The sequence below is a fragment of the Lepisma saccharinum genome, chromosome 13, assembly GCF_977018435.1.
Source record: "Lepisma saccharinum chromosome 13, izLepSacc3.1, whole genome shotgun sequence".
Lineage (NCBI taxonomy): Eukaryota > Metazoa > Arthropoda > Insecta > Zygentoma > Lepismatidae > Lepisma > Lepisma saccharinum.
Window position 1 is genome coordinate 29,591,148 of NC_139241.1, and position 22,768 is coordinate 29,613,915.

Consider the following 22,768-nt stretch of genomic DNA (forward strand, 5'->3'; position numbering starts at 1 on the left):
TAGATATGGACTGAATCATGCACTTAAGACCATTCATAGGAATGATATGTAAGTGACACGTATTGACAGGTAGCGACACTGCTGGCGTAGAATGAGTGGTGACATTTATTTGGCATTGATTTATGCATATCAATTACAATCTTGAAATTTGGGAACTAGTGTCATAGCGCTGACAAACAGTATACAACTAAGTACCTCACAACAGTTGTTCAAAATGATGACAACTAACCAGAATGCTGGTTCTCCTATTAACAAATATGACCTGTTTTGTGTGCCTTTCTACAAACTGAAAATTCTTCATAAACTTGAAGAAAATTTCATATATGTGTAAATCAAGTGGTCATATATTCATTCAATATATTGTTGTTTCTAAATCAGCAGTGTTTCTTAGCAACACTGATGGCCCACTAGTGTTGCAATACACTATTCTAAATTTGACAAAAAAAAGTACCTATTATCTGTGAGACAACAGATGTTGTATAGTTTGTTTGTTTCAAAATCACTGGTAATCTAGCATTAAAAATGTGAGGATGCTTTTGTACAAGCAAGAATGAAAAATTCAGGTAATTCCAATAGTTATTTTATCTATATGAGAAAACTCATGGCACATGTATTTCGACTTATTGAAAAGTTACTTGAACATTGTGGCTCAAGGAAAGATTGAATCAGAGACTTTCAATTGTGTGATATTGTTCCCCCAATGAATCACCAAAGTAGCCTCTGACTTCTGTGTAAGGATGTTTGTGTAAGTTGTTTATGCTCATTCCATATCTAATTATGAGTCCAGAATTGTTCACTGGTAGAACATTGACATAACGGGACTCCCCGCTAGTGCAGAGGTAACGTCATCACTTTGTAATCAAGGGGTTCCAGGTTCGATACCCTGTGGAGGCACATAGTGATTCGGATTCCATTCTAAATTGTAGGTCCAGTCCCAATTAGCATATCTGTGCATAAAGTGAGCTTAAAACAAAAACTCAGCATTGACATGGAATGCTAAGGACCCAGGTTTGATCTCTGAATGAACCACAATTTTCCAATTTTTTTTAGTAAATTGGCTGTTATAAGTAGTTTGATGTATCAAATTCAGTTTATTTAGTTCCCTCAACAATGTTCATATTCTAGGTTGTACAATACCAGTCAATGCCTGCAGTCCACTCCCTCAAAATGACGCCATCGGTGGGAGATGACAGAAGGAGCAAATACTCTCCTGATTGACCAGTTCATCTCCCCTGTTGCCTCCAGCAAACAAGAAATACTACATAAATAAATGCCTTTTAATCCCTGACTCCCCATTCAATTTCTTCAGGCACTGTCACTCATCCCACAAACAACTAATTATGAATTATGAATAAACCTTGAAGTTGACGATCACACAGTAATAAAGGAAATGACGTTTATGATTAATTATGCACGCCTTCACAGTCAAAGTTTTTCCACTTTCTTTATGTACAAATTCCCTGGATTTAGCTTTGCAAGAATGAAATACTCATATTTTCACCTGAAATTGTCCTTATCTGGGGCATAATAAGAGGAAAATGCATCACTCCCTTCCAGACATCTAAAATCTACAATGAATCATCAGTTAATGTAAGAGTAACCATATCCCCTTTACTTGACCTCCAACAGTAACATAGCCATGGTAGCTTAGTCATTAGGGCATCTGACTACCATGCGAGGGACCAGGCTTTGATCCCCAGCAGGGGAGAACCTAGATTTTTTTCAACCTGTTCAAGCAGCTCCGGTGCCCACCCAGCGTCGTGTAAAGTGGGTACCTGGAGCAAACTGGAGGGTAAAGGCAGCCAGGGGTGTGGTGCTGATCACATCACCCCCAGGTCGACCGAGATCAAGAAAGTGTGGTGCCCTAACTCCACAACCCCTATATGCCTTCGTGGTGTGGTGCAAATCACAGGGGAGCACTTTACTTTACTTTTTTACAGTAACAAGACAGCAAAGGAGGCAGCAAAAAGAACCTCTGTATCTACCACTGATCCTGCTGATGGTGATGGGAATATGCTAATCACAGTAAATCTATCTTCTAAATCATCATGCTATGTTTTATTTAACATTTGGACATTTTTAAATCCAAGACTCATGCTAGAAAATATTAGACAATAATTACTTCAATCCAAAAAGATATAAGCAAGTTGTTTTTGTCGTGTTAATAGACAATAGAAAAACAATATTCTCATATTTGAGGTGTGTGCGACTTACTCATGTTATGAATATTAAAAGTCTAATATAAAAATATATACACTATGAAATATTTACATTTTTTGAGTATCTGTTTTGTGAAAAAACAACGTTTCAGGATCCTACTGTTCCCTTCTTCAGGTTTTCGTCTATGCCAGAATGATCATTACAAAAACAATATGATTTTTTATTATATCAGCTTGTGAATACTGTGAAAAATGTCCAATATAGAGGAAATAATCAGTGAATGGCTAGTCGTCACAGATGGTGAAGTTGATACTCCAGCTCCAGCTATCTTCTTAGTTTGAAGACTCTCAAGACAGATGTCGGCAAAGTTCAAAAACAGTGATCTGTGAGGAATAAGTCAATGGTGATGAGGAGGAATATAAAGATTTAGGTCTTGCAAAAGACAAAACTATGTTGTGGAATGAACAGGTGTTCTTGGGTTACCAACCAGGTTAGATTGGAGTTAGCTTCCAACGTTTCGAGCACATACATTGCTCTCATCATCAGGGAATATAGAAATGGAGAACAATGTAGGGTTCGGCTCTAGTAATATTGGATTTTGGTAGGACCTCTCCTGTGGGTCCAGCTGACTTCATGGTGCACTTCTTCTTTGGCATCTAAAGTCAGGCCAATAAGAGCTCGCTCTATGCTGGAAATGATGTCCTCGGTGGGTAAGGCTTTTGGTGCCAGAGCAAAATTCAGTCCCTTCTTCAATATGGAAGTTTGGGCATCGTCCAGTTGCTTGTCAGTGAGGTTGATGATGACCTTGTTCGTATCCAGTTTTGGTCTACTGGGTCTTGAAGTAAGTTGGAGTCTATATGCTTGGCTTGATGTCATGATGTCAACCCATTCCCAGTCAGAAGGTGAAATCTGCGAAGAGATTTTGAGGTGTAATGAGAGTAGGGCACAATTGATGCAATCCAACTGCTGCCGGGTGTAGTGTATCCTTTCGTTCACCAAGAAGAGGTTGGTGCATTGAAGAATCTTGCTTATGGCTGGAGGATGATGAGAGCAATGTATGCGCTCGAAACGTTGGAAGCTAACTCCAATCTAACCTGGTTGGTAACCCGAGAACACCTGATTGAATCACGTCACCAGGAAAGCTACAATTCCTATTTATGTTGTGGAATGTTTATTCATCATTACAGCATCGACGGAAAAGGCAAAATATAGTTATTTATCCACCAGGAGTCCAAGCTGTTGCACAAGGTGTAAAAATTATCCATCAAGTTTTTTAGGTTCTGTCATTGATCAAGTTATCAAAGAGATAACTCAATAATAATTCTTGAAGCTTTCCTGGCGGCGAATATTGAATAAGTTTTCTCAGGCAATCAGCCAGGTGATCTCCGGATAGGCTTCCGAGCCTTCAAGAGTTAACGTCACTCTCATCTTCAGGGATTGAAGTGCAGAGATAAGTCAGGGTTCAGTTATATGAATTTGGTGTGGGAGGGGTCCAGTGTAGGTGGTGTGTCTGCACTCCCAGTCGACTATCGCTAACCAGGCTGGGTCCAGTTCGAGTCCCGTGTCCCTGTTGAAGTTTTCCTTTTCCCCATGTATTGCTATGCTTCTTTGATGAGACTGTTCAAGTAATTTGATGATTTATTTCGAAACCCTAAAGACGACCTAGGACAGAAGACACCTGGGGCTTATTGTATCAGCTGTTCCTGTGGTAAAGCCTACATTGGACAAACGGGGAGGACAATCGAACAGCGTTGCAAAGAACATGTCAGGTACATCAAGAATTTTCATCCTGAAAAACCAGATTTAGCAGAACATTCCATTCAGGAGGGCCATAGAATTGACTTCACAACCACCTAGATCATCAATAAATCAAATTACTGGGACTGTCTCATCAAAGAAGCAATAGCCATACACCAGGAAAAGGAAATCCTCAACAGGGACACGGGACTTGAACTGGACCCAGCCTGGTTAGCGATAGTTGACTGGGAGTGCGGACGTCGGAGAAACGTCACCTGATTGGCCCATCACCTACACCAGACCCCTCCCACACCAAATACATATAACTTCACCCTGACTTATCTCTGCACTTCAATACCTGAAGATGAGAGTGATGATTAGCTCTCAAAGGCTCGGAAGCCTATCCGGAGATCACATGGCTGATTGCCCGAGAAAACTTCTTCAAATAACTCAATATGCTAATACAAACATGAAGACTATCAGAGAAAACTAAATCAAAGGAAGGAATGCTTTTGACACAAATCCAGATGAGATTATGGCTGTCATAGGGCTTCTCTATTTAGCTGGAAGATTTGTGGAGCACAGGTTAAACTGCACCAGAGTTCTTCAGGGCAGTTTTGAGGAACCACCCTTTCTTGTCAGCACTGAGATCTCTTTGCTTGGACAATGTATTACTCTATTTAAAAAAAATGAAAAATCTGGACCTTGGTTCAAAGTGGTATCAGAATCAATATACCATGTGCTTCCACTGGGGATCAAACTTGGGACTCATTGATTACAAGGTGACATTGTTGCCACTACACCATCGGAGATAGAGAAAAATAGCAAAACTGTGTATATTTTTGACGTTAGTTAATACTAATCAAATGTGATGTTAATCATTCTCTTAATGTCAGTGAAAGTGGTTCTTTATTATCGTGTATTGCTAATTGGACATTATCCATTGTCTAAAGCTTATATTGCTTATAGTAGTAATTCTAGCAATTTGCTGCAAATATGATCTTCCTTCTCAGAAAATATAAATAGTAACTTAAATGATGTAAAAGTAATATAGAATTGCAGGAGCATTTGCTTAGTGCACCAGATTTGTATGAAGGTAACCAAGAAAGTTCTGTTGGATTTTCACCCAACACCAAAAGTAATGTTAAATGGACCTGGCAGGTCATCCAACATGTTCTGGAAGACTGTGGATTTCAATGTGAGTGAACTCTGTGGAATGTAAACCAAACAAGGCGTCTAGTATTATTTACACTTCAACTAGGTTTCGGAACTGTTGACCACTAAGGTGGTTGTCAAGTGAATGGAACATATGGTAATCGGATGGGACAATGTCTGGGGAATAAGGTAGATTCGTCAGGTTTCCGCACCAAGATTGAGAATGGTATCATTTGTGACCTTAGCCATGCATACACTCACATTATCTGCTAAGTAGAGGACACCTTTGTGATTCACGAGTACTTGGTGATGGATTTTTCAGTTTCTCATGAACACTTTCCAGCTGCTGAGATTACACAGTTGCAGTGATTGTCTGACCAGCCGACAGAAGTTCCCAATGACGGATACTCTGAGCAGTCCACCAAACACAGAGCATAATCTTCTTTTGATGCAGTTCACTTGTTTTGGAACAGGCTCGTGTGATGCTAACCAATTATATTCTTCTCCAGACGTGACAGCAAAAAAATGCAAGCATATGCATTTGCTCGGGTCACCTTCTGAGCTTCAGCCAAGGCATGTGGGATTTATCAACCCACCTTATACTGTTTTCCAAGCCGATGGAGATGTGGTTGAATGGTTTCTGTACTAACATGCAATTCTTCTCTCAAGTCGCCACAATTTTAACTATTGTTCACCTCAATAACCACCTGTAGAGCATTGTTGTCTATGGCTGTCAGTCTTCCATAACGTGGTGCATCTTCAAGGAATTCATCGCCATCATTTGATCTTTGAAACCACCATTGTACTGCCCTCTTTTTCACCAAATCATTCATGAAAGTCTGGCACATTCCCTTTCCCCTTGCTGTTGTCTTTATTCCAATTTTAACTCATACAGCATATAGGCCATTATCAAGCTGTTTGGTGTACCTGTGCTTCAGCTGTCCACACTGACTTTCACATTAAACTGTACCTATCATAACCTGCTGGTTGAATGTGTTTACACTCACCCACAACTGACTTCTTATCTGTCTAATCTTGGAACTTACAGTGTGTGGATCATGTGACAATCAGCATCATCAGAAACTGACCAAATAGTAAAATCACAGGTCTGTTGTAAATTTGATGGCTACCACTAGGAAAAAATAATTGTTCACCTGAAGATGAGGGAAGAAGTATGTAGTGTTACAACAGACTGCATAAGGTCCAATTGACATTACATGCTAAATATGATTTTATACCATAATAATCATTTTTCCACTCTTCACTTGTATATTCCAGCCAGGAGTGAAGTTCTGATAAGACCTGTGCTATTAGATGTTGATGAAAATGAATTTCTAGTTCCTTCTAAGCGAGCTCTTGGACCTTTGACCCCAGGTAATACAATAACAGTTAATATTTAATTCATGGACTGAAAAGTTTGACTTTGTGTTGTTATAAACTGTACAATTAGTATTTCTCAAGTGTGAAATATATTGAGGAAGGATGCATAGTTATTAAACTATAACACTAACCAATAAGTCATCCAAGTCATTCACTTGGACCACAAGCTCATCAAGAATTTCTCAGCTACCAGCAAACATTTCTCTCTTTGCTACCACGTTGCTTCTGGAACATCTAGTATTTCCAAAAGGTAATAAAGCATTCCTAAAATAGAAATTCAGTGCAATTTGAAAACTGAATACCTGCAATGAGCATGGTTATGACATGTCAGTGTACTGCCACACCTCCATTGTCAAGAACTGAGTCTAGTCTGAGATTAAGGAACAACCATTATAACTACCCACTGTCCACTGGGTGTTTAAGAAAGACCATAACCTGAGCTGAGCTTCTCTCTGATGCATCCTTAAAAACTCTGAGTTTTTTTAGTTTTGTTATTTAACATTGCTTTTCTTCTACTCTGGGCTAATCACGATGATGTGGATAAGTGGTGATATGATGAAATTGATGAAGGGATGTTTACAAAGAACACACATGCCCAGACCAGGATTTGAACCTGGGACCCTTGGAGTCATAGCATACTGTGATAACCAGCTGCGGGTCAAAGGGCAGAGCCGCCCTCAGAAGAAACTCATACTTTGCCAAAGTATTGTTAAATTAATATATTTATAATTTACATACAAGAAGATTCTAATCTTGCAATCGGTCAAGCTGACGATCGCCCCAACCTCCATGCTGCATCGCCAGCTGTTTCGTACCCTCGCGAGGCAAGGGTCTGAGCCATCCAAGAGCTGACCTAACCAAGTTGACACATGTTGAAGAAGTCTCAGCAGGGAACAAGGTGGTTGGAGGGGATGGGGGGTAGCCATAAGACATCAGCCGAGCCCGTTTTTGCTTGGCACGACGAGGGACATAGCTGCCCTGCTACCTTTAGAGATAAATCACTAAATATGACTGATTTGTAAGACCCGTTAAGAAGTAATTCGTGAGAAAGGTACTATCCACTTTTCTGCCTACTTTTGAGAAAAACGAACATAGTATTTATCCAAAGTTAAATGACAATTAGATATAAGATAGATGCATCCAAAGGGCCATCCAGACTTTTATATTTTTTATAAACTAAAAAATTATATGGTGATGCCAGTTTTCTTTGACATTTCTTTTACAACAAATGTCTAGGATATTTTTGATGTCCAGTTGGAATACGTGTGCATTGAGGGAGCAGAAGGTGAGAGGGTTTGTTTTTCTCTTCCTCTTTTTGTAATTGTGCTTTTAGGAAAGTGTCCTGTAGTGTATAAAAGATAGATAAGTGAGTGCAGATTAATCAGATTAGTGCGTTATTACTTATTACACACACTGTTTTCCACGTTACCTAACGAGGATAAATTAAAAGTTAAACATCTTGGCCAGTGGTGCAACCACAAAGATAGATGGCATGGGGGGGAGGGGCATTGCGGAGGTTTTATTTTTTTTCGATTTCTTGATCACGTTGGCATCACCCATCAGAGTAGCCGCCGGCCACCACTGGTGATAACCACTCTACCACAGAGGTCTGCACATCCTTAAAAACAAATCAGTGATCCCTGTAATCTTACTTCACAGATTGCATCACGCAACAATAAATATATTGCTTATGAAACAAATGACAAGCAGTTCAAATTATTTGTAACTTACAAAATATAATTAGAATTATACCATAACAATTTACTAGAGATTTCCTTTAATAAATTCATAATTTCATGTAAGATAATCATTTAACCACAAAATCATAATTCCCACAAGAATTATACTGTTGCCAGAGTAATGAAAATTATGCATTTTGCATAATTTCCAGGGTATATAGACTCCATGAAAGTGTCGCATGGCATTTTTGCAGACTCTGTGAGGTTCCTGAATTCCAGAAAAGTCTACTGATACAGTCATTAAATTCTATTGGTATTGGCTCAGCTCTGATATTAAAATTTTATATAAATATTCTATTGATAGGACATAGCATTATACTACATTTGTAAATATCAGATCATATAAATTATCAGTATTTGTACTGATAAGTTGATATGTCAATATATCATTAGCTGCCATTATCTTCCAATTAATTCTCCTCATCCACAGTGTTTACTTTGAAAAGAGAAAAACATTATATCTAGGTAATAGTGTACTTAAAACTGTGTTTTCATCACCTTTGCTCTCTACTCTTATAATTCATATTCTTTGTTTCTCTTGATCGCACAAGGTTGAGGAAAATGTTCAAACTTCATTGTTTCTTACAAGCAATTTAAATTATGCTTTAACTTTGTTTCAGTGGCCCTGTCTTCACTAAGCAGTGATGAGAGGAAGACCCAACAGCCACGCTCTCAAGTCAGCAGGAGGAGCTTAGATAGAGCAATAAGAGCTCATCGGGCATTTGTGACAGAACACCATCCACTTCTCAAGTATATTTTTGTGCTTGTTAACAGCTTTGGACTGGTATGTCTGAAATCATGTTTTTTTTTGTTTTGTTTTTTTCGGTAGTGTGCTATATGAGAATTCAAATTTAGGACCTTTTGATTACTAATAGGGTGTGCCAACCATTACTCTTTCTGTGCTTAGTGTAGCAAGTGTCTAATAGAATATATGTATATTAATAGGAAACACCATTAAGCCTTGTTTCCATGATAACTAGAAGCTCAATATGCTGACCAAGGCAGAATTTATTTTATTTTAAAACATAAACTAAACGTTACGTTTCAACCTTCTAGCAAAGTCTTCATCAGATTTTTTTTTTCTTCATTTGTATTTGGTACAGCATCTGATGACGACCTTGCTAGAAGGTTGAAACGTAACGTTTAGTTTATGTTTTAAAATAAAATAAATTCTGCCTTGGTCAGCACACTGAATTAATAGGTAGTCTATTGGTGTTGGCCAGCTCAAGTAATCAGAACTGTTGGGCCACAGTTTTTACATGGGAAAGGTTGGTTTTACGTTAGTTAGCAAATTGGAGTTGGTCTTATGTTGGGCCAACAGTTGTTGCCAATGCTTGCCCAACCATGGAAAAGTGAGTCAAAATTACTTTCTCCTGTTAAGACAACTCTCAAGAGTATGCTATAAATGCTAGTGTGTAAAATAAATTATGTATGATAGTGTTTCTTTCCGAACATTTCAGTCAAAGCACATACTGAAAATATAATATTTTGTTACTGAAAGTAGAAGTTAGTCACTCACCATTCCTTTGTCAGCTGCCATGGATGAAAGGTGTGTTGGGAATTGCTTATGGTTTGTCTGTTTAGCTGTAGCAGAACAAGAACATTTTTATATGTATTCATGTATTCTTGTGAAGGTGGTTCATGATCTATCTACTCTATCTATCTATATATGTATAAAAAATGTTATGTGCAGACCAAATTCCATGAACAATGGAAAACTAAGTAAACTCTAGAAAGTGTTTTGTGCTACCACTTGAAGGTACCATGAAAACAATAATACCATATGAATGAGAAAGTGCTGTGTATTTTTTTAATCATACACAAATAATTTGCACTGGTCTCCTCAGGGGGCCTCCCCGATGGCGCAGTGGTAGAGTTGTCGCCTTGTAATCAACCATCGATTATGTAACAAATGCTAATATTTTCATTACTTAATTTTAGTACTTGGTAAGTCTTTCAGGGGTCTGGACCCCTGGACCCTTCCCCACAAATATGTCCTCCCTGCCCTTCAAAGTAGCTGTATGATCCTAATATAATCCTTGTCTGCCAATAAGTTCAGAGGAAATTATACAACAAATGATAAACGAGTACATTTTCATTATTTAATTTTCGTACTTAATAAATCTTTCAGGTGGGGGTGAGGTGTCCAGACACCCTAAATACATCCTTCCTAATCTTCAAAGTCATATGATCCCAATATAATCCTTGTCTTCCAATACGTTCAGAGGAAATTATACAACAAAGGCTAAACGAATATATTTTTCATTATTCAATTTTAGTACTTGATAAGTCTTTAGGGGGGAGGGGTCCGGACCCCCATGGACCCCCCCACCCTAAATACGTCTTTGGTTGAAACCAGAGCATAAATTGCCATTGTCCAATGGTATAGTCTTACATTTGGCCAACCATTTTTAGTATGGTTGGCTCAACATTGGGCCAACCTCTCTTGGTTACTTGGGAATATGGACATATTGGTTTATCAGTAAAATTACGAAGATTTTACTGATCTGACTGGCCTGTAATTTTGCAAGTTTCTTTTTTACCATTTTAATGAAGATAAACATAAATCATATGCCTTGAAATCTCAATACAAAGTTTCACTTTAAAAGGTAAAACCCATTGAAGCTACAGTAATTAAGGAGGTTAATGAAGTATTTATGTTCTTCAAGGAAAATTTCAAAATTTATATTGGATTCATAGAATAATAGTTATCAGTAGAGGTACTTTTATGGTATCAGCGTATTTTTTAAAATTTTCATCAGGGTATAAAAAAATGACATATTTTATTTACATTTCCTTGAGGCATGCAGCACTAAAGAAAACACTAATGAAAGGTTCAAGTGCTTTGAGAACACTAATTAATGCATTGGATTGCAATGAGGAAGTTTTCAAGTGCCAGAAATCTTTATTGATATTTTAATGCTGTTTATTTCAAGATCATGTAAGGTGCATCTAAAATTATTGTAAGTAAGTTATATGTTATTCACTAATTAATATAGCACATTTTTTGTAACTGCCCTGCAGAAGAGTTTCAATCAAAGTTTGTGTAGTAAATAAATATCATTCATGGCTTGTTGACCTACCACATTATTTATAATTCCAATCAGCTATGTGTAGATTTGTTATGATGTGATACATTTCTTAATATTAATCATCTCATTTCTCTTCAGTTCATAGGTTTAGTATTTGCTGGTGCTGGGATATGGTGCCTTGCAAGTAAAACATTACTGGAGATATTTCTCCCATATATTGTTCATTTAACATTCTCTTCGGTTCTTGCTTCAACTGGCCTCTTCATGGTGGTAGCCTCTCACATTGGATTTTGGTCTGTGCTGAAACAAAGGAAGTGGGGGATGTTAGTGGTATGTGCTAGTAACAGTAAGTGAAAAATAGTTGCATGATAGTTTTACAGTCTTTCATAGTATACTGGTGTGTTTTTGTTGTTGTTTATTATTTTAATAATGTGTTGCTGCCTTGGTGGACAAGTACAAACAATAGCAAGGGTAATAGTAGATCTCATGGCGAAGTGGGTTAGAAACCATGCATGCTTCAGGACAGCTTTGATAAGGTACCTGAATTGTCTCGAGCTAAACCAGGAAATGGATGATCTTTAATCCTCAAGGCCATTCTGCAAAACGAATGCCAGAAGAGGTTTGTGTGTGGATTTGCTGGGTGATGATAAGTGGATATGTTCTTGTTTTCTGTTTCCATTATTTTACATTGCTTTGCTACCTCTGGAATTTGAATGACGGATAGAGTGATTTGATGAACTGAAAACCAACTCTGTGGCAAATTGGTTAGCGTAATGCACTTCAAAGTCGAATAGCTGGGTTTAGAACCTGGTCTTCATCCCACCCCCACCTATCCCATCTTTAATCTTTATTATCGCAATTAACAGAGACTGGTCGAACAATGGAATGAAATAACAAAAATCTAACCTTCGGTGTCGGCTTCTGAGCTTGAAGCATTGTTGTTTCGTCAATCAATAGCAACGATTGACCGTGAGAGTGAAATGAAATAATTCTTATTTTCGAATGAATAGTAACAACAGAAGAGCAATAGGTATTACTTGTATTTTCACAAATAAATAATTTTCAGTCTGTGGTGATAATGGACTGAGGACTAAAAGTGGCAAACGTTGTAAGTGCCAAAAGTGAAAATGTTGGGAAATCGTATCGTTCCGCACATCAGCCCTTAAGAACGTGCACACTAGTGACATCTTTACACGACCTTTGAACTACTTAGAGGGCTACCAGCCACATTTCACGTTTACCACATTATAAAGCATGCCACATTTCACAGTTTAACATGGAAAACGGTGTTTAAATTATTGTGGCACTTACAGCATTTACCAATTTTAGTCTTCAACTCTATTTAGTGTCCGAATATGTTTAAAATGAATGCATGTTAATCCATGCAGATGTAACCCATTACGGAGGGCCTTCACGATGACGTAGTGATAACATCAAACCTTGCAATCAAGGGGCCTTGGGTTCCATACCCGGTGGAGACATATAAAGGTTTGGATCCCATTTTATACTGTAGGCCCAGTTCCGATTAGCCTATCTGTGCATAAAATGGACTTGAAACAAAAACCCAAACTAATTAAGAACTTATTGTAAAATGCTGCCTATTTCAAGAATGGTAACAATGAAAATGATTTCGAAAAGCAACAACATGCAAAGCATCTCAAATCCCCACTGGCTTACAACATGATACTATTCATCACATAAGAATTATTATTTGAGAGTTCAAACCAGGGTGCAAAACTGGGAGGGGGGAAGGGGGGTTTTCTCCCCACCAACAATCTTGGCCTTAAAAATTCCCCCACCAAAAATTTCAGGGGGGATTTTTCTTATAACAAACAAAAGATAAGTAATTACTTTAATTTTAAATATACTTTACTAAGAATAATATCGAAAACACACACAAATTACTGTAGTGTGAGTATTCTCTCTCCAGAGATCATTAACAAATCTACATTAATACACACAATAAAAGTAATAACACTACAAATATGTATATCATATTATTTACAAATGTGTTTGTGGAGGAGGGACTTTGTAGATGAAGTACTTTCTCTCCCCCCACCAGTTTGCAATGATTTCGCACCCTGGTTCAAACTCTGACATTTGTAGAATTGTGCAGCCTTGAAATTCATTGTTTCTCTCAATGATTAAGTGCTTTCTTTGCTTTGCATTGCTCTGGTTCACTCAGTTGCTATCTTTGTGTGAGCTTAGATTAAATGTGATAAAAGCTTACAATCCTTCACACAACTTTGCTATATGCTTGCTACAGGTTTGACATCTTAACAGAACTTCTATCGAACATCGCTCATGAAATGTATCTTAACCTATCATCCTTAACCTATCAGCTCTTAATTCACTTTTTAATTTTCACATACTGTATATTTTTGTTTTTTTATTTAGCGTCGCTTTTCTGCCACTTTTGGGCAATTGCGACGATGAAGATGAGTGAACATATGATAAATAGAACATTCAAAAGTAAAACCAATGACCAGGCCGGTATTCGAACCTGGGACCTCTGACGTAAAAGTGTCTAGTGCTACCACTCAGTCAATTTTTACATAGAAACTTACACTTACACATCTCTTCCTTACATATATATTTCGTTTTACCTGCTGCACTTCTCTTATGGTGAATACTTTCAGGTTTATCTAATGTTTATAGCTATTGCTTTATAGTGAATGATAATCCTATTAAGCCCTCGTGAATCTTATTTCGAAGAAAAACCCTGTTAGAGGATTACATGCAGTGGTGGCACCAGGATTAATCATCTAGGGGTGATGAGGGGGTGCAGAATGAAATTTAGGGGGTGCAACGTTGAAATTAAAGAAAACATGAAACTGGACCTACAGTTTAAAGTGGGATCCGAACCACAATGTGCCTCCACTGGGTATCGAACCCCAGATACCTTGATTTCAAGGCAAAACCAATTGAGATACAAAATTCAGTTATTAATCAAATGTCAAATCCGTTGTATAGGTGACAACTGCTGAGTGTTCAGTCTGTGTACGTTGGGTAAAAGAAAGAAATCACTACTATGAAACCTGAAGAAGATAACACAATAAATACCAAATTATGTAGTCACTTTCATGTAATTATCAACTCACTTTTTTTGGACTGTTTTACTTTTCTGAAAATGTTCTGTTGCTTTGTTACCTCTCTTTTCTTATGCATTCGTTTTACATAATACATAGCCTACCTTCCATCTGCCCAGATGCGGTGTTGTCAGAACAAATGCTAAGTGCGCAGCAACTTCTTAGTTAAAATCCGTTGGGCAGCAATGTCCCTAACAATGAATATTTCTTTTAGAATTTTTGGCCTCTTGATAACAGTCTTTGAAAAAGTCTGAAATGGTATGTTTACTAGAATAAATAGAACGAATTAATAAGGAAACGATCCTCACGATACAACTCACATTAAATGATTTCCCGAGAACTGCCTGATGATACTTGAAAACAACTGAAATTTTTGTTCCAATGCGACTTGAAAAAAGAGGAAGAAAAAGTAGGCGGACAATAAAACTGTGTATCAACAGTGCAAAGGAAAACATACAATAACTAACACTGAACTATAGATATATATTTACCAAAAACCACAAACAGACTACTTGAAACATAAGAAGAAAAAAATGTTAACAACAATTCTGAAGAAATAAAGACAAGTGCTACTGATCTTTATAGACTGCCAACAGTACAGGAAAATGCATGCGGAGTCTCTTTGAAAGTAGGATCAATGCTAGCTGTTGTAATTAATAACATCAGTCTCACATCAGTACCTAACATACTGCTCTCAATATGACAATGACATGACATAAAATGACACTGTAAGAGATAATGTTTTCGTTAGAATACAGATTTTGGATAGGGCGTGCGGAAGAAAATTAAGGGGTGCACAAGCACCCCCTCGAACCCCCCCTGGCACCACCCCTGATTAAGTGTGTAGTGTTATTCATAATATATAATATATGGGTGGGTCATTCCACGTCAATTCATCCAGGCCATGTCACCCACCATCACCGATTTTGATGAAATTCGGTATACTTATAGAACGTTCGATGCTGATTACAAAAATGACAACTTTTTTAAAATTGGCCAAGGGGTTCAGAAGTTACGAGCTTTTTAAGAACTCCCTGTATGTCACATGCAGCTCCACTTTGAATGACACTCATTAGGTTATAAACGATCATATTTTCCCTCGGGTTTGCCGTAGAAACTTCAAGTTTGTTTTCTTTTGTTCACAATAATATAATCATTCAGATGAATGCATCAATAAACATGTATTTTTATTTATAGTTTTATGTATTTTTTTAGAGAAATAAATGACTAACTTCAAGAGCGAATTTCATGCAATGCCCCCCTTCAATTTCCCCCCAATTTGATATGTAGCTAGCTCAGAGTGTGTACTAATGCCTGATGGAAAAATTGGGATGGGCGGTTCAGAGACAGGGTGATAAAAAAATAATTTGCATAAAATGACATTAAAAGTAAATCTTATTAAAAATGCTTATGTATTTAGCACAAAGCCTGAAGTACATTATATTTCAAGCTACAATATTCAAAATTTATGTTCACTATGTGTGAATGTAAGCATAGGCGTAACCTGGTGGGTGCAAAGGGAAGCTCTTGCCCTCTCCCAAATTTATATATTAATTTAAAATTTGCAAGTAATCATTACAGTGGAACCCCGATTTAAGTTCCTCGATTTTACATTTTCCTTCATTTGCATTAAATCGTGGTGGTCCCAACATAGCAAATTGTTTAGAAATTTTCCAAGATTTTACATTTTCTCATGTATTAAGTTTTTTCAGCTTGGTCTCCTGGATAACTTAAAATCGACTTTCCACTGTAAATTAGTTTCAACAGTCTTCATTTTCTAAAAAAAATTATATATTATATAATTATATACATAATCATCATTATTAACATTCCCAAGTTTAGCAAATTTATCTTCGAGAACATTCTTTTTGTGTATTTTATCTCAATATGGAAGTTCTTTTTTGGCTACTCTTGATGGGGATACGTAATATGAAGTAAGAATTAATACTACACATTTGAGCTGATTGAACTTTTTTGAAATGGAGCTTTTTCGCCACATACCACAGAAAATATCCTTGTGACGGGATGCTTGGAACAGTAAAAATACTTGTATAGACTTCTATAGTATAAAGCAACAAGTACGGCAATTATGTACCAATTCCGTAGAAATAGTATTCAAGGCATAAATTTCTTAGTAATCATCTAGGGTGAAATGACAACAACCCACAGTACAATGTGTCAGTGATTGCAAAGTACTACAACAGTACCAGGAAGTATGCACTAATTTGAATTTACAGGTTCCGTAAGTTACTTTTTACAAGTAACTGAGTTACAGTCAATAATTAAAAAAGTTACTCAGTTATTGTTACTGGTACTTCGAAAGTAACTGAGTTTCTTTTACAGTTACTGTAACAGTAACGTACTGTTAATGATCATTGATTTGTGTAAAAGTTACACAATATCAATGATCATGAAGACTTCCGGGTTTTACTTATGTTTCTAGTACATAATATGCATTTATATATTTACATTATTACTGCTAATAAATGATGGAAAACACAGTCAGCTTTGCTTGAACGATTATAATTTAAAAAAATCATTTGTATGCTGACCAAGGTATTTTGAATATGGTGTCATTGATTCCACTTGCACCTATTTCTTTCTCCTCCATTCCAAGTTCAACAAGATCCAAAGATCCACTCCCTCGACAATGACTTTTTCCTAGCTGGACAACAACATTCCAAACAAACGCAGCAGTCTACCAAAAACAATGGAGTTTTCACATAGAATTAGAAATGAATTACAGTAAAGCGTGGATGTTCTAAATTTAGCATGCAACAAAGCATAGCTTCCTTGCCAGCAATTCCAAGAAAATCCTTTCACTTAGCATCCGGAGAAGGTACATATTTTATTTTTATAGTCTGGAACAGAATTGTCCAATTTAGCTATTTCCCTACTGCAAAAAGTAACTCTGTTACCGCTGTTAACGTTACAGGTACTTACTTTTAAAAGTAGCTAGTTACAGTTAGAATTTCTAAATAAAAAGTAACTGTACTTGTAACTTTGTAACTATTTACTTCGAAACACTAGTTGTTTAACAGCCAGAGCAAAAATAGTACTATCTTAATGGGTGTCACTTGGAAACTATCTTCGGGTTGGAATAATCACAAAATTTTCCATCGCATAAAAATAGTGTCCAGGATTATTTGATAAATAAATTTGAAAAATCACAATTATTACTCTTTATTCGTTCGTTCCTCAAGTGCCAGGAGGATCACAAAATATATTTAACTTGTAAATTTTAATTAATATATAAATTTGGGATAGGGCAAGTGCTTCCCTTTGCCCCCGCCAGGTTACGCCTATGCTTATATTCACACATAGTGAACATAAATTTTGAATATTGTAGCTTGAAACATAATGTACTTCAGGCTTTGTGCTAAATACATAAGCATTTTTAATAAGATTTACTTTTAATGTCATTTTATGCAAATTATTTTTTTATCACCCTGTCTCTGAACCGCCCATCCCAATTTTTCCATCAGGCATTAGTACACACTCTGAGCTAGCTACATATCAAATTGGGGGGAAATTGAAGGGGGGGGGGCATTGCATGAAATTCGCAAATACATAAAACTATATATAAAAATACATGTTTATTGATGCATTCATCTGAAACGTTATTTCAATGAAAGGTTATACTATTGTGAACAAAAGAAAACAAACTTGAAGTTTCTACGGCAAACCCGAGGGAAGATACGATCGTTTATAACCTAATGCGTGTCATTCAAAGTGGAGATGCATGTGGCGTACAGGGAGTTCTTAAAAAGCTCGTAACTTCTGAACCCCTTGACCAATTTTAAAAAAGTTGTCATTTTTGTAATCAGCATCGAACGTTCTATAAGTATACCAAATTTCATCAAAATCGGTGATGGTGGGTGATATTTTCACAAAATTCTGGATGATTTGACATGGAATGACCCATATATTATGTATAATAAAGTCTGCTTTGGTCAGCATTTTTAGTGTATTTAATGTAAATTGCATTTTCATTTCATGTTGAGGCACATTTTCGTCACCCAGATTTTGCATGTAAAAAATGTAGGTCAAGTATATATTAGTCATTGTGAATTCGAGTCAATTAAAACCTTTTACATTGTTGCAAGATTATCTATTAGATAAAATTTGGACATAATGAATGTAAGTAGAGAAAATACAACTTGTATATCAAAATTGCCATGTCCAAATGATCTCCGAAAGTAGTGTTTAGCACGTGGCGGCCACCATGACAGAGTGGTTAGCACATCACACTACGATGCCAGGGTCATCAATTTCATCATATCATCACTCATTCATCCTCATCTTAGCAAATTAGCCAAAAGTGGCACAAGAAGCAAAGTAAAATAAAGCAATATAATCAATCAATTCAAGTATAGGCCATGGTTGTATCTGGTATATGAACTAGATGTGTCCCTCCTCTCAAACAATACGTGGCTTGCCCCACCAAATGAAGTGTGGATTAATGTCACTTATAAATTAATTGTCCGAAAGCAGGTATTAGGTATGAACAGAACAAATACCGCCTGAGGAATTACAAATGTTATAAGCCAGTTCATGGCCGGGAGTATTGACGGTCTACGCCAACCTATCCACTTTAGATTCCTGTTTTGAGTCCTGGTCTGGTAATTTAATCTGATTATCATCAATCTTCATAGTTGCGATTAATTATAAAAGTGACATAAAATCAAAGCAAAATAAGAACAAATAAAAATAATTGGAAATGACTACAATATCAGAACTACATTTGAGAAATAAAATGGTAGCAGAAGATTCATCTTCAAACAGGCATTTGGGGAGAATTGTGTAGACAGACAGTATGCTCCCAAAAGTTGCCAATCCGCGTGTAGCATGACCTTCGATACTAGAGTTGTGCTTTTCAAGAAAGTTTGCTCGACGCTCCTCAAGCGTCTTATCAAGAATGCCTCAGTGTTTGCAGCATTGCCAACTTATTTTCCATTGGGAAAATATTTTTCCTGCTATTTAATTTGCCGTTGGCTGTACATTTATGATCTCAACACCAAAGGTTTAAGTTCAAGTCCTGTATATTGTGAATATCTTCCCCAATTTAATCTAATCATCATCGTCATGATAATAAGCATTGTTATATCTGAGTTTCTGGGATCAGAGTCATGCTATGTAGTACACCAATATTTTATGTACAATATATTTTTCTGAATTATTGGAGGGGACACATCGCCCTGCCACTTACACTAACAATACCTGTGGCCATGATTTGCAAATAGTGGCTGAAAAGTAGCACAGAGTCAATACAAATACAAAAATGTGTTACTCCATATTAACACTATTGAATTGTAATAAAGGCAAACTTTATCATCAGCTTTGCATTTTTCTTTTACATGGTAATTCACAATTCCCCTCTGAGGCTCTGGACTCAATAGAAAGTAACCAAGATAAACACAGTAGATTGATTGAATGATTGATTTAGTTTATTTTACTTCACGTTTTGTGCCTCTTGGCTAATTTGCGAAGATGGGATGAGTGATGAAATGATGCAATTGATGAATGGACATTCACAAACAACCAAGCCTGAGCGGGATTCGAACCTGGGACCCTTGGCATCACAGCACGATGTGCTAATCACTCGGCCACAGGGTCCAGCATAAACGCAGTAGAAAGAAGCATATCATTAAATGCGGAAACTTACTGCATGAGCATTTGTTGGACAATACATATGATTGTTATCTTCTCCCTTGCAGGCTAATGTTTCCATAAAGCTTCAGCTTTTGGGAGTTTGTCTCATGCTCAATAACAGCATGAAGTTATGGAGAAATCCTGATCTGAATGTTATGTAAGTTTACATTGCCGCTGATGTGGAAGGGCACCTTATCACTGAACACAGTCCTTTCCTGAAATCATCATTCTCAAGCAATTCCTGCATGTTCATACTCATACTGCATGTTCATACAGAGTAAAGTGGTGCTTTTGTCTTTACACAGGCAACCTTTATCCAGGAAATGAATATATCAATGTTTCATGATGTTCTTATCAGGTAAAGGCAACTCAAACTGACACTGAAAACTGACACTGAAAACTGTGTTGACCTGTGTTCACAATTGTCATTTTTACACATTTTACAAATGCTTTTAACTTTTTGAGAAGAGTCTGTTTTACACTATTACACTATTTCTGGGGAAGTTTTTTAGTCGATTCTTACCTTTTAATGCGTTGTGTATGTCCTGTGCAGGTCCCTTTACAATCTTACACTTTTAATCTTTCTCAAGGGACTCCTTACGCTTCTTTTTTTTAACTTTAAGGTAAGTGTTTTAGATAAGAGAATTCTCCCTTGTATTCTTTGAATGGTGAAAAGGCCATTGTGTGCTAATGCACCCCAAAAGTTTAAAAACATAGATGTACACACATTTTGATCATGGAAAATTTTTATTTCATGTTGTAGCATGCAGCGTTTGTATCATTCATGTCTGTGGTGATGTTTATAAGTGCCATTTTGGAAGGAGCATATGAAGAAAGTGTAGTGTCCAAGAATAGTGAACAAATGTACAAATCTTTGGAAAAATACTCCAGCTCCAAGCAGGTTAAAAGAACATGGAACACTATGCAAAGCAATGTGAGTACAGTCTGCATAAAATGTCCAAGGGACACTCTAAGGCAGCTTTCAAACCGAAGTGACAGGCAACATGGGGATTTCATACCAAAGTGACAGCAATAAGTGACACATCCCAGTTAGCACGTAAGCTTGTGGTAAATTTATGATAGCTTGCTTGTAGCTTATCAAAGAAAGTTTGATATGGCAAGCTGGATGCAAGTTCGATTTAAGAGCTACTCGGTAAGTGAGTGTTTGCAAGCACTTGTGCTTTGCAGAAAGGTTACTGCCGATAGCTTACAGCTAGTTATGACAAGCTTTATGCAGGCTTGCCTTGGCAAGTTTGCTGCAACTTCGACTTATGGTAACGAGATAGCTTCTTCACTTGGCAAGCTTTCTTCAGACTTGCAGAAAGTTTTCTGTATGCTCTCTCAGTCTCTAAAAATACATTCAATGTGCATGCGCAACCAACAGAAGGTCATGTGGTGCACATTATTGAAAAAATGGCCCAGTCTAAGTGACATGAAGGTGACAGGTGACATGCAGCTCATCTTATCACTCTGCTATGAATGGTATTTTTTCTGAAGGTTTGTTTCCAACAGCCATGTGTTGCTTGTGACGTGTCACTTGTACGAGGGTCACTATTTATATTTTGAGCCTAACAATAAAAAAACAGGAATTTGGCATTGAAAACTGCTTTATTGTTTTTCGAAGTATTCTCCTTTATGGTCAATACACTTTTGCATTCGTTCGAACCATTTGTCAAAGCAGTTTTTCCAATCTTCTTGAGACCTTCATAATATGGTTTTTGAATGCATCAACGGTGTCTTCCGCCGACGAAAATCGTTGTCCACGCAATTTATTCTTGCCATTCGGGAACAAGAAGAAGTCATTCGGTGCCAAATCAGGACTGTATGGCGGATGACCCATCAATTCGATTTTTTGACTGTTCATAAAGTCGGTTGTTAGACGACATGTGTGACAGCTGGCATTGTCTTGATGAAGAATGATCCAACGGCGTTTGTTTGTTTTCCGTATTTGACAGAAGACCTCTGGCAAACAAATTGTTGTGTACCATTCAGAGTTGACCGTTCTACGTTCCTCTAAAGGCACAGTTGCCACATGACCAGTTTTCCCGAAAAAACAGGCGACCATTTGTTTCGATGTGCTTCGAGCGCGAATAACTTTTGTTGGATTGGGTTCATCTTGAAACACCCATACAGTCGACTGCTGTTTACGTTCCGGCTCATATGCATATATCCATGATTCGTCACCTGTTACAATCTTATATATGTCTTTTGAAGCACCACGATTGTATTTATTGAGCATTTGTTTGCACCAATTGACGCGAGCGTCTTTTTGAGTTTTTGTCAAATTGTGTGGGATCCAACGAGAACTTACCTTTCTCACAGCTAAATGATCATGTAATATTTTATATATGCTGGTGGAACTAATGCCTATGGTTGCCTCAATCTCACAGTATGTCACATGATGATCTTGCAGTATTAGGTTTTGCACAGCATCAATGTTTTCTTGTACAACAACTGATTTTGGACGACCTTCGCGAATCTCGTCGGTGAGCGAATGGCGGCCACGATTAAATTCGTTATACCAGCGTTTCACAGTGGCAAGGGATGGGGCTTCATCGCCAAATGTGGAAGTAAGTTGATCGATGCACTCTTGTCTTGAAAATCCACGTCGAAAATCATAAAAAATCATCGCACAAAAATGTTCACGAGTTAATTCCATTTTATTGTTGTCGTGCAATCTCCAAGGCAACATAAACAACACAAATGAAGCTAATGACAAAACATTTGAAGTACGTTATGGTCAATAATGCCAGACGATTCCGTGCAAACGTCAAATCGCGCCTAACTTCAATCAGTGTTGCGAAGGCACAAAATATAAATAGTG

General features: G+C 37.2%; 1 protein-coding gene across 2 annotated transcripts in view; it reads left to right on the forward strand.

Moving 5' to 3' along the window:
• The first annotated feature begins 423 nt into the window (after window positions 1-423).
• LOC145996913 (leukocyte surface antigen CD53-like) overlaps window positions 424-22,768 on the forward strand; it is a 38,999-nt gene continuing 16,654 nt past the window's right edge. For both annotated transcript variants that reach the window (XM_083133480.1, XM_083133481.1), the window contains exons 1-5: window positions 424-563; window positions 6,331-6,426; window positions 8,792-8,955; window positions 11,342-11,533; window positions 20,708-20,878. In XM_083133480.1, coding sequence (XP_082989606.1) covers window positions 551-563; window positions 6,331-6,426; window positions 8,792-8,955; window positions 11,342-11,533; window positions 20,708-20,878 — 636 coding nt within the window. In that variant the 5' untranslated portion in view covers window positions 424-550. The remainder of the gene's footprint in view (window positions 564-6,330; window positions 6,427-8,791; window positions 8,956-11,341; window positions 11,534-20,707; window positions 20,879-22,768) is intronic.